Genomic DNA, 13,582 nt, shown 5'->3' on the forward strand with positions numbered 1-13,582 from the left:
ATCCTGACTTACTGCCTGTTTCTCATTTGGAAATTGTCCTCCCGACTTTCCCTTCCTCCTGTCCCACTGCTGTCCACCTGCTAAAAAAAGTCTGGGCTGCCTTAAAAGCGGTGCTAACCATCTCAGGTTTCATCGACTCCACTCCTATATGGAATAACCCTAGGTACCCAGAATTAAACTAGAGGGATTCTCAGAATGGAGACGCAGGGATATTGTCTATCTTACTCAATTGTTTTCAGAATCTCACTTTAAGTCATATGACCAGTTGAGCCAGGAGTTTTTTTACCCCATAAGCACTTTTATAAATATCTTCAGATTAGACATGCAATACAAGCCCGGCAGCAGACTTTATATTTCACTAGGTCTACGTCCTGATTACTGACTGAAGTATTACAGGCTTCCTTGCGCAATGGTCTGATATCTCGTATTTACAAGGTATTACTTTCCTCTACTCAAGATCATGCGACTCTGAAATGCAGGGCCCAATGGGTGGAGGATATAGGAGAAATAGGGGGAGATCACTGGGAAATGGCTTTGGAATCAGTACCCGTCTCTTCTCTTTCGGTCTCACATAGGCTATCGCATTTATCCTTCACAGGGCGTACCGGATGCCTGCTAGATTGTTTGAATGGGGTAGGAGAGATACGCCATTATGCCCTAAATGTACTGCACACAGAGGAGACTTCATCCACGTGATTTGGATATTCCCAAAACTAGCAAGATATTGGGAGGAAGTTCTGTGTATTGTATCTTCTCTCGCCCAGATTCCCATTCCATCAGATCCACTAGTGTGTCTCTTAGGAGTGCTAGATCCTGAATTATATCTCCCCCGGTACATATATAATGGTTACTTGTCTCTTGTATCTGGTAAGAAAACTAATAGTAGGCATCGTACTAGACAACCAATATCTAACTAAGAAACGATGGGTGGAATATGTTCTCTCCTTTTACAGGAACAACTTACCTACTGTCACCGTAATGCTTTGCTTAAATTTGAGCTTATTTGGCAGAGCTGGTTAGATACACCCGGACTGGCCCCTTCAAGGTTGATAATGAATAGACTTACAAATGTGAGGCATGATGGCTAACTCATTGCTAAGATAAGGCTTGGGTACACACCTGCAGTTGTCCTTTTGCTTTCTATTTTTTATGTTTTTAAAAACAAACATTGTTTTTCCTTCTTTTTTTTTTTTTTTTTTCCCCTTTTGCTTTGTAAGATGTCGATTGTTATGGCATAGGTTATCCCCAGCAATAGGCTCTTATATGTTTGTCCTGACTGCCAAATGTAACCAGTTGTGGACATATTGCATATGTCTAAAATAATTGAATGAGAAGTGAATTCTGCTTTCAAGTTAAATGAGAGTTTCTAAAACATAACATTTAGGAAATAGTGTTTTAAGTATATTTAAAGACAAAACCATTTTTTTTTAACCACTTGCCTACCAGGCACTTATACCCCCTTATTTACCAGGCCAATTTTCAGCTTTCAGCGCTGCCGCATTTTGATTGACAATTGCACGGTCACGCAACATTGTACCCATGAAATTTTGATCATTTTTTTCTCACAAATAGAGCTTTCTTTTGGTGGTATTTAATCGCCACTGGGCGCTTTACTTTTTGCACTATAAATAACATTCTGCTTAAACTTTGTGATTTGTATAGTACTGCTTAGACCTTGAAGAAGGGGACATACCCCGAAAGCTTGTCCTCAAAATTGTATGTTAGTGCAAATAAAAAAAGTATCACAGACAGTACTCAATTGTTTCTGTCGCAAATGCACTAATACGGCTACAATCACCTCAAGCAAAATGGAAGATACTTTATTTCTATTATAAAATTTTTCAAACAGGTAATTTTTCTCCTTCACTGATGTGCGTTGATGAGGCAGCACTGATGGGCACTGATAGGCGGCACTGATGGGCACCGATAGGCAGTACTAATGAGGTGGCACTGATAGGCGGCACTAATATGCAGCACTGATAGGCGGCACTGATGATGGGTACTGATAGACGGCACTGACTGGCATCACTGCTGGGCACTGACTGGTGGCACTGACTGGCAGCACTGCTGGGCTGCACTGGTGGGTGGGCACAGGTGTGTGGCACTGGTGGGCACAGGTGGGTGGGCACAGGTGGGTGGCACTGCTGGGCACAGGTAGGTGGCACTTCTGGGCACAGGTGTGTGACACTGCAGAGTGGCACAGGTGGGTGCACTGCTGGGCACAGGTGGGCAGAGCTAGCGGGCGCACTGCTGGGCACAGGTGGGCGGAACTTGCGGGTGGCACTGCTGGGCACCGATCATCAGGGAACTGATCATCAGTGCCCTGATGATCGGTGTCTATCCCCACTCTGACAACTGCCGGTTCTCGGCAGTACTTTCCTCACGATCTGACAGCGTGAGGAAAGTGCAGCCGAGAACCGGCACTTGCATTTCCCTCTGATCAGCGTGTCATTGGACACCGCTGATCACGTGGTAAAAGGCCGCTGTGATTGGCCTTTTACCACATCACGTGATCAGCTGTGTCCGTAGGACACAGCGATCACGGAGATCGCCGGGTGCACGCCCCCTGGGGCGCGCAGGAGAGCGCGTTCTGGGAGGACGTCATATGACGTCCACTCAGAACTGGCCGGCCGCAGTGCAGCCGTCATTTGGCTATCTGCGGTCGGCAACAAGTTAAACTTACTACAAATTTTGTCTATAATCACTTAATACATTGCAAAAGGAAAAAGGGGATTTAAAGCTCAAAATGTCAGATATTGATGGAAAATATTTATCTGACTAAAATGGTAATTGTATCTTTTTTAGTTCTTACTATGATTAAAAATGTGAACTACTATAAATTATTTGTAAAACATACTTTGTAACAATGCCTAATACCAGGAATGTATTTTATGGCTCGCACACACCATGTGCTCGATCACGTCATTTCATCTTTCACACCATATTGGACAGAAAACTCACAGCAATGCATTGAAAATGTATGTGCATTTAACATACATTTTTATGTACATTTGCAGTGCATTAGTTGTGTTTTCAAGGATAAGTTCACCTTTTAACAAAAAATAATAAATGCACTTTTTTGCAGGTAAAAAAATGTGCATTTATTATTTTTTTTGTACTCTAAAGCATTGCACCAGTGATCAGCAGATCACTGATACCATGCAGGTATCCCCCGTACGAGATAGCAGATATACTGACTGATATATTCACTTATATAGTAAGTATCTACTGAGTGCCAATAGTGTCTACAAAACCCCAAAATAATACACTTTCTCCCCCGAAAGTCCAAAGTATACAGTCCAAGTCTTTTAGCATCTAAATATGCAAATGTGCTAAAAACCATGAATATGATTTTCTTATTTAGTATTCTTCCTCCAAAATGTGAGAATTCTTCTCATTCCAATAAACCTCAAAAGAAAAAAAAATTATATTCGCACATAGTGCATTATTCCCAACATGTGATATATTTCACAAAACGCACTTCCAAACTCGTGACAAATCGTGCAAAATTCTACCTTGTGTCCACTTCTAATTAACTGTCATCCTTACTCTTATCCTGTGTAAACTTGGAAAAAGCTTTAATCAATTCGACTTTTAAATCACGCTGACGCATTTTGTCACTTCCGAGTTCATCAAAGGCGTAGTGTCGGACATATACCGTAATGTGCAGCGCTGAGCGAACTATTGGCGCTTTATAAATACTGTATAATAATAATATACCGGAAGTTGCGGAGCGGCCATTTTGGAAAAGGTTTTACACACCATGCTTATTTTATGAATGAATACATGCTGAGATACAAGAATTTTGTTTATAAGTGCAATTTTAGCTAAATAAATGGTCCACTTTCTACTATTACCTACTACACTATATTGCATTGTTCTGATATATGTTATGATGCAATCGGAGATCATATATACTCTGGAATGAGAAGAACTCAATGATGGTTGATTCTTACCATCTAGTAAGGTGCATGATATAGGAGGCGGCGGTTTATGTGTTCACATACACTGGTGATTTGTGGAGACATGAGGGGAGCACAAGAGTGTATATATGCTTTAAGGATATTACACTATATTCGATTTTTTTTGGAGGTGCATCTCCTATGCTGAGGAGGACGGACTGAGAAGTGAAATCACAAAGTAATTTAAAAGTGGAATTGATTAAAGCTTTTTCCAAGTTTACATAGGGTAAGAGTAAGGATGAAAGCTATTTAGAAGTGGACACAAGGTGGAATTTTGCATGATTTGTCACGAGTTTGGAAGTGCGTTTTGTGAAACTTATCACATGTTGGAAATAATGCACTATGTGCGAATATAACCTTTGCTTTTGCGGTTTATTGGAATGAGAAGAATTCTCACATTTTGAAGGAAGAATACTAAAGAAGAAAATGATCATATTCATGCTTTTTAGGACATTTGCACATTTAGACGCTAAAAGACTTGGCAGATACTTACTGACAGGAAGGCTCAATGAACTACCACGGCGCTGTGAAGCAGCATGGTAGTTCATAGAACACTACAAGCTGACAGCTGTAAAGGCTGCTGGGACTTGTAGTCTGCTCATTCACAGAATACTGTGAATGAGTGACACAGCCAGCTGGGCGGAGCTACGCACAGCCATGTTTTTTCACAATTGTGATAAATGGCAGGGGATCTTCTCCTCCCCGCTAGCTATCACAATGGGGATTTGGGGGGGTGCGGGGGCTGGTCCTATCGTAACTTGTTACATCCAGAATATGGGTGTAACATGTAGCATGTTACGAAAGGTTAACTTTCCTTTAACATAATCTGTTGTGAGTAGACAGGTCCCTGGAAGGGTCACAAAACCAGCATTTTTTTTTTTTTTCAAACCTTTACTTTCAGTTGCATTGCATTTACATACATTCATGTATGTTACATTAAAATGCAGATAGGTTGCAATTTTATACAATGTACTGAAACACACATGTACACAACATTGCAGTGTGAACAAGGCCTTGACGTGCTTTGATCCAGTGCTGAACAACACAAGTCAAGGCACATGATGTGAAAAGGCTTTTAGTGTCTATGGTCATCAATGAACTGGAAAAATGCATTTCATAACAAAACTTTATTAACATTAAAAATAAAAACAGAATAAATAAAAACTTGGTTTGTCTAAAAAGGTCATATTTATTTATTTTTTTTAATGAAAATTAAAGACTACTAGTGGCATTTTTATCTCATTTCCAGTTACTAGTGTTACCTCTATATTCTATATATCTCTTTAGAAAGTTTTTGTCAGAAGAATCTAACAATAATATAAAATACGTCACACATCTCTCTGCATCTGGCAAATAATAGAACTATTCCCATAGTATTAGCTGCAGTGCAAAGGAGGAAACACACACATTTGAGTATGCTGGCCTTACTGGAACATGACAAAAAGTAGAATTCTGATTTGTATAATTAGTGCAGTGGTGCAATTGCCCATAAACTGCACACATCGCGTCCACTGACCAAATGTCTTTACTAGGAAACAAAAATTGTAAAATCAGAGATTTTTTTGTGCATGTAGGAGTTAATAAAACCTGAGAAATATGTAAGCTGTGATTGCTTATTTTACTTTCTGAAAATGGTCATTGACTGATCCTCTGACTTTAATACTTTCTGAGTCAATCACCTGGAACAAATATACAGATTAGGGCTCTGAAATCACTTGCTGCATACTTGTTCTAGGCCAATGACAAAGTGTGGAAACCAAAGCAGGTAAACTAGTGCATTCTGGAAGTGGTCAGTAAAAGGCAGTCCACGCTTTGCCCCACCCCTCAGCTTTCCTTTAACCATTTGAGTCCTATGTGGTGTTTTAAAACCCACAGGAGCTACGGAGACAAATACCATAATAAGAAAAACTTTGTTGATTATAGTCTAGAGAAAATATTTGATGTGTGGAAGTTGTGTTAACGTTATGTTAGGGGAAAAGTACATTTTTCTGTAATTTTTTCTTGACCGCTCCATAACAGCACAACTCTGTGGGTCCCACCCACACATTACACTGACAGGATAGTAGCTATAAATTTAAGGCCTCCAGATTCTATCTGAAGCAAGAGATTGTACTCTCTGGACAGTCAAGAAGTTAACAACCTTGATGTGGGTAAAATCTTGAAGGCTTACACTGCAACTGCAAGCAATCCCAACAGGGTCAAATACAGGCATCAATGCCTTGAACAGGATTTTAACATCCTGGATGGTTAAAACAATTTCTCTGGCTTACATGTCTAAAGGATTGGCAATCTTGAAGGGTGTGACAGCTCATTCCACCTAAGTGTCTCAACATCATGGGCATCAGCATGCAGAGTCTCATTTGAAACGATCTGTAACACAGCCACGTTATCGACCATTCATATGTATGTGAAGCATTGCTGTTTAGAATGGGCAGCTTTAACCACTAAAGTTCAGTAGAAAAATTCTCTTTGGCATCCGGGTCTTGATTACATTTTCTGGAATTTATCCCAACCTGTTGAGGCTAGCTTTTCCTAGGGTTGCTGAAATAAAGCTGTCAGAAAACAAAAAGGATAATTGGTCTTCATACTGCAATTTTCCATTCCTGAGGAGTAACATGGCAGCATAGCTTCCCACCTAGCCTGAGGAGTCTAGTTACATAACTCCAGGTTGAGATTGGGGGCTTAAATTCATAACTACTATCCTGTCACTGTAAGGGGTGGGTGGAAGCTACACAAGTGTGCTGCCATGGAGCCCAGCAGGAAAGGAAAATTGCAAAGAATGAAGAGCAATGCTCTGTTTTCTTATTTATTCCCAATAAAAACAAGGAAAAAAAATTATAATTATATATATATCTCCACACCTGCCATTAAATTAAATCCCTACCTGTCCAGAATAAATAAAATGCAATATGTTAAATTACACTACAAACATTAAAAAGGTATAATGCATAGGACCAAGACATAAAAAAAAAAAACTCTGGGCCTTAAGGGGATTTATGGAGAAAAAGGCCATGGAACTCTAGTTAAGGCCCCAATCCTGCAAAAACTGTTTTTCCCTACCCTTCCCTTCAATCTCAACTTGACAGGTCTCATCTCTTCCCCTTACCTGGTGAAGGAAGCTATACTCAATGGTTTCTGGTCCCCCGCTATCACTGGTTTGGGTGTGGGGGGCTAATCTAGTGCATCAATTCACGCAGGCAGCGACATGGACACCCGAAGATTTGGGATGGCAGGGTCACATGACTTCAGGTAAGTCAAAAAAGGGGATTTGGCTTTTTTTTTTTTTTTAGCAGCCAAAGAGGTATATAGAGCAGGGTGGGAGGGAGAGGTGGCCAGGTAGTGGCATTTATCCCAGAGAGGGACTAAATAGAAGGCTGCTTAATTACAAAGCATTTTATTGGGGTAAGGGTTTAAAAACGAAACCAACCAATAAGATGCTAGTTTTCAAATGTTAATCTGCAGTTCCCCCCTTTTTAACTCCAGTTCTTATTAAACCAGGTGGTTCATTCAGTTATTATATGACCAAACAGTAATACATCAAGTGCTTTTATGAATTTGGCTTTAGTTCTAAAAAAAGGTATAGAAAAAGCAGCAATACCCTCATACAAAATTTCTGTCAGTTTTTAAAAGCTCCGGCTTTGCTCGCCTTGTTAATAAAATTCTTCAGAAGGTCATTGTCCATGTTACAAAAGGCATCCGTCTGGGTAACCATAGTCATATGATTTATGCAAAATCTGAAGCAAAACTCTTCCAGATCCTAAAAACAGATATTCGCGTTAGATACAATGCCAAACATAAGCAAGAATGTTCTAAATCATTCTACTACTACTACAGTATGCCAAATAGTTTTCACTAATACTTTGTAATGAATAATACTTTATAATAATTTTCTGTAAATAACATTAGCAATATCTTTATAGATTGGTTCCTGTGTTTCATACCACTTTTGAGGAAAAAATGTTTTAATAGCTACAGAATGCAAACATCCATTTAAAATCAACCCTAGAGCTTTCTGGATGAGAGGTACAGCCATGTGAAAAAGTAAGTAATCCTCACAGAAATTGTTAACATTTTCAACATATTTGAACAGGCAAACATTAGATCTTCATTGAAAGAAGGTCTACAAATAATGATGTAATTGCATTAAAACATATGGAACATTTGCCTGTTCTATCATTTATTCAACAAAAATATCAATAGATTTAATGCTGTTGAAATACAACTGTTACTTACCGTTAACGGTATTTTTTAGGAAACCTTCCAGGACGGTACACCTGAGAGATGAGAGGCTCCTCCCTACAGGAAACAATTGACAGCTGTTAAAAGTCCCCACCCTTCCCCTCTTTCCTCAGTTTGTAATAAAGTAACTCCCAAAACTGGTCCACAAGGGGAATAATTCTACCTAGGTATTCACCATGTACTACTTTTAGGCGTTTTCTCCCTTAACCGGGTCGGAAGTAGGCCTGCCATCCTGGAAGGTTCATAGAAATACCATTATCGGTAAGTAACAGTTTTATTTCTCTTCTCACCTTCCAGGACGGCACAACTGAGAGGATAATCAAGTATCTGCAGGCCTACCTTAGGGTGGGACCACTGCCTGCAGGGCCTTCCTGCCAAGTCCTGCTTTGAGTGTACCTTCACTATATAAATATCTGATGAATGTATCTTAACTGGATCCTATGGCTGATCTGCTCCACTGATGTCCTGCCTTCTCCACCCAGATGCAGGCTCTAGCAGAGTGTGCTTTTACTCTTAAAACTGATGGAATCCGAAGAAACCCTGGATTTCATAGGTTAGAGAGGTCCACTGTCTAAACTATCTAGCAATCATGGCCTTTCCTGCCTGTAAATACTTCTTAGGACCCCTTAAAGGACTAAGCGGTAACTTGTGCTGTGAAACAAGGACACTACTTGGGCAAACAAAAAGGATCTTGCTTAACGCTACTCTGTATAGGCGAATGATTTAGGAAAGGCTCCCTGACACTTTGTGGAACGTCTTTTTTTTGTTGGGTCATAATGATGGCTAAAAGGAAGCCCACTTATGGGTAATAGATTTGAAGGAAACTACTTCATGGGCTCAAAAAAGGCTGGACAAGTATGTACCCAACCACACTATGGCTCTCTCACACCCGAATGCTGGTATGCCAGCTATGAAAGTGCTCTATATACACCAAAGCTCCCTATTCCACAAATATCAGGTGTCCTGTCTGATGTCTGAAACCTGATTCCACTCGAACACCATTGAGTGCTTATTGGTATCGATGCATGTTCAATTAAGCAGATCCCTGCTTCTGGAGATTTGGTCCTTAGTAGCAATTCATATTCGCTTGCTACATCATGTTCTGCACCGAGGACACATCTAGACATCTCTGATGTGCCGCCAGCTAAGGTAAAACAACAAAAAAGGACAGACAGAAAGGAGACACACGTTTAATGTGTAATTCAGATGTGTAGCAAAGAAAAGCAATATAAGCAATATGCCCAGCAAGGACACTAACCTAAACTGTGTAATTATGCTGTGCAGCTAAAGCAATAAAATATAAACAGAAAATACACAATATAGCCTTCACTGTTGTGTATATAGATGTGCCACAAAATAAGGCAATGTATCAGTATGGAACAGAGTGTACTTCTGATGTCCTTCTGCATTTCTGATAAGCAGCTACAGTAACATAACACATATAAACAGAAAAGACACAGAAACCTCAGTGTTGTGCAATTTTAATGCACCTCCAGCTAAGGTAATATAACAGATATAAACAGGCCACAAACGGACATCCATGTTGTGTATTTAATATGTGCAGCATATTAAAGTGATATAACACCTGTAAACAGAAAAAACACAAACTGATTTCAATGTGTATTTCTTTCCGCCAGCTAAAATATTATAACACATAACCAGACAGGACACGAACTTCAATGTTGTGTGCATTTCTAATGTGCAGGAAAATACTACAAACAGAAAAAAAGACACAAACCTAAATGTTGTGCATTTGCAAAGTACAACTGGGTAAACAGGGACAAATGCTGCCGAAGCATAAAGCCCCAGTCATGGTGTATTGTCTAAGAACTACCCCACAAACAGCACTATCTATCGTAGTTATGGCCTGGACTCTAGATACTCATCCTTTATCCATCCATCCAGTGGAGGGTCCCAGATGATGGAAATCTAAGGTGAACACCCCACCATTGTAGTAACTGTTGGTAACCAGCAATAGATTATAGTTTCCACCACTAGGCTTGAACCGTACCAAAGGTTTTGATTTGGAATAGGTGCAAAATATATAGTCATGTATCTCAGTGAATTCCCCCATCCACCAAAAGAAAGGAAAGGAAGGACATGGCAATGAAAACTATAGTCTGCTGCAGTGGCAGAACACACTGCATTGTCTGGATCACTGCTGTACATCCAGGGTGATCCTGTGAGAGATGCTTGGTCTGCAGGTTAGTTCAGGCCTCCCTATGCCTGCTTCACAGGGCTACCATCCGATCCCTCCAGCGCCTGTTTTCTGCCTTTTGCCACAGGGCTCACAAGAGAAGGACAGTGGCCAATTTCACCTCTCCAAGTTGCTGTCCTTCCTGGAAGGCTGCCAAGTTAGGCCGTGTGTCCTACTCTGTATCCGCAGCACACACACATACCTCTCCGAGAACCCAAACTTTCCCAAAAGAAAGGAAGGGAAGGACATGGCCATGAAATCCAGGAGTGGCTAGCAGGTAGCCTCTCCCTCCCTTGTACAGTTGCCGGTACCACAGAGATGCTGTAGCGGTGGAACACACGTCCCTGGCTACTGTACATCCACGGCGACCTGTGAGAGACACTTGGCCTGTAGGATAGTTCAGCCCCTGGCCTCTCTATGCCTGCCTCACAGGGGTACCATCTGACGCTTCCCAGTCTTCTGGTCAGTGAAAACAACAAACATTCCGCTGTGTAGGGAGAAACACAATCAATACTGAGGATCAAGGGGAAGGGTGGGGACTTTAACAGCTGTCGATTGTGTTTCCTGTAGGGAGGATACTCTCAGGTATGCGGTCCTGGAAGGTGAGAGGAAAAAAAAGTAATTACACCCTTGGCCGCAGATGCTAGTATTGCACTCTTTAGCAGAAATTACTTCTTGTTGGCATTTTGCATGTTTGCCCACCAGTCTCTGATATCAGCTCGTGATTCTTTGGCCACTGCTCTATGCAAAATTTCTTTAGTTTAGCTTTGTGGGCTGCCTTGCATTTACGGTCGAAATTAAGGCTAGGTTCACATCTATGTAGGTTGCGGTTGATGCATTTTTCCAAAGCGTGTTGTGTTTTTGAACACACATTTTGATGGGGTTTTTTTTTTTGTACTAGTAGGAAAGTATGACAGTTCTGTTCATGTAGTGCAACTTTGATGTGACTTTACACTCTCTGGCACTCAAGGAGCATTAAAGTTGCATCAAACTAGTGCAAGAACCTTTGTGTCCAAAGTCGCATGTTAGGGTTAAGGGCTATGGTTAGGGTTAAATGTTAGTGTTAGAGTTAAGGGCTAGGGTTAGTGGTTATCATTAGGGTTACCAGTAATTGTTATGGTTAGCGTTCTAACTCTAACAATTTCTACTAATCCTAACTCTAACCCTAGCCCTTAACCATAACATTTAATCCTAATATCTAACCCTAGCCCTTAACCCTAACCTTAAAGTTTAACCCTAACCATAGCTCTTAACCCTAACTGGACTTTGGACACAAAGGTTCCTGCACTACTTTGATGTGACTTTGATGCTACTTGAGTGCCAAAGAGTGTAAAATTGAATCAGAGTTGCACTACATGAAGAGAACAGTCCATTTCCGATGAACCAAAAAAAACTTGCATTTTTGGTGTGAGTCCATCGAATTCTATTATGCAAAAAACACAATCTGCTGCAGGAAAAAAAGTCCCTGACTCTTTCCAAAAAATGCAGCAGTTCAAAACGCAAAATTGCATTTCTGCAATAGGTGTGAACCAAGGCTCAATCCTTCCAAAACTTTTCAATGGGATATGAAGCAGGGCTTTGACTAAGCCAGTCTATAACTTAAATTTCTTCTTTCTGATCAATTCCTTGGTTGATCTGCAAATGTGCTTCAGATCATTTTCATGTTGAAAGATTAACTTCTGGTTCAACTTTAATTTTTGGACAGATAGCCTCATATTCTCATCAAGCACACTTCCAGTGAACTATACATTTTGTACACATCAGTGATTGCAGCTTTTATGAGGTTCTCCTAATATATGCTTTATTTGGCAGTCTCCAAATATCACTACTGTTACTATGGCCAAATAACCCTTCCTATGATTCATTAATCCACAGTACATTGTTCCAGAAGGCCTGGTCTTTGCCTATATCTTCAACTGCAGTCTTGCTCTAATGTTCTTCCTAGACAGCAAAGGCCTTTCATGGCAATCTCTGATTTTAGCTGTTTAACACCAGCTGTTACAAGAGTTACCTGCAGATCCCAAAGTTACATCTTGGGGTACTTTAAGCCTTTTCTTTTTAGCATCATACAGTCAGCTCTTGGGTCAGCCAGTCATAGACACTTTGCAGTAGTTTAAAATCTATGCCACTTGTAGATATTTTTCCTAACAGTGGAATTGTTTATTTCCCAATAATTTGTCAATTTTATGAAGACCCTTGCCAGACTCAAAAGCCCTTTGTTCTTGGCAGGATGATACCACACCCTTCTATAGCAAGGAGACCACTCCACCCTAGTTATACAATGTTTGAATAAGACAAAGTGCACCTACATACTCGTACATATAATCAGAACTTTTTCACATGACTGCAGCTTTTTGGTAAAATCCAGCCATCCCGAAACATTCCTCCGTTAAACAAAAACACTGTTTTTGTGTTTTTTTATATTTAAAGAATGTTGTGTAAAAATGTTAAACTAGTTCGTGTGCGTTTAGAGATTAGTGCTGTAGGCATTAGAAAAAGGATAATAGTAGGTCTGTCAAAAATATTACAACTTTTTTTAAAGCACAAAACTGATTGATAATAGCAGTCAGACATCACTAACCTGAGCAATCACTGTTTTTGGTAGAAATGATATTTCTACATGGCAAATAATTTACTAGCAGGTGTAGTAGAGTAATAGAAATCCAACAGACCCAACAGTCATGACATGCATGCTGCTGATTCTGTATAATTGAATCACTAATTGAAAGGGGCATGTTCAAAATAATAGCAGTGTGGAGTTCTATTAGTGAGGTCATTCATTCTTTGAAAAACAGGTGGCAATTATTGCCCTTATTTAAGGAAGGAAGGCAGCAAATGTTGTCCATGCTGGTTACAGTGCATTTCTCTCTGAAATTCTGAGGAAATTGGGTCATTCCAGACATTGTTCAGAAGAACAGCGTACCTTAATTAAAAAGTTGATTGGAGAGGGGAAAACATATAAAGAAGTGCAAAAAATGATAGGCTGCTCAGCTAAAATGATTGCAAATGCTTTAAAATGGCAACCAAAACCTGAAAGACGTGGAAGAAAGCGAAAAACTACAATTCAAATGGATAGAATAGCCAAAATGGCAAGGACTCAGCCAACAATCAGCTCCAGGAAGGTCAAAGAAGGTCTAAAGTTACCTGTGAGTACTGTTACAATTAGAAGACGCCTATGTGAAGC

The 13,582-nt window shown here is 40.2% G+C and overlaps 1 protein-coding gene across 5 annotated transcripts in view; it reads right to left on the reverse strand.

The window, feature by feature from the left end:
* Window positions 1–5,070: 5,070 nt before the first annotated feature.
* Window positions 5,071–13,582, reverse strand: part of LOC149473256 (RCC1 and BTB domain-containing protein 2-like) — a 95,308-nt gene continuing 86,796 nt past the window's right edge. For 3 of the 5 annotated variants that reach the window (XM_089679119.1, XM_089679144.1, XM_089679110.1), the window contains one exon: window positions 5,071–7,719. In XM_089679119.1, the coding sequence (XP_089535245.1) occupies window positions 7,579–7,719 (141 nt within the window). In that variant the 3' untranslated portion in view covers window positions 5,071–7,578. Of the gene's footprint in view, window positions 7,720–8,195; window positions 8,259–13,582 lie in introns of all 5 variants that reach the window. The other 2 variants (XM_089679126.1, XM_089679136.1) reach the window with 2 other exon arrangements.

Source organism: Staurois parvus, unplaced genomic scaffold (assembly GCF_062004578.1).
Source record: "Staurois parvus isolate SC_StPar_1 unplaced genomic scaffold, SC_StPar_1.0 ptg000017l, whole genome shotgun sequence".
NCBI classification, from domain to species: domain Eukaryota; kingdom Metazoa; phylum Chordata; class Amphibia; order Anura; family Ranidae; genus Staurois; species Staurois parvus.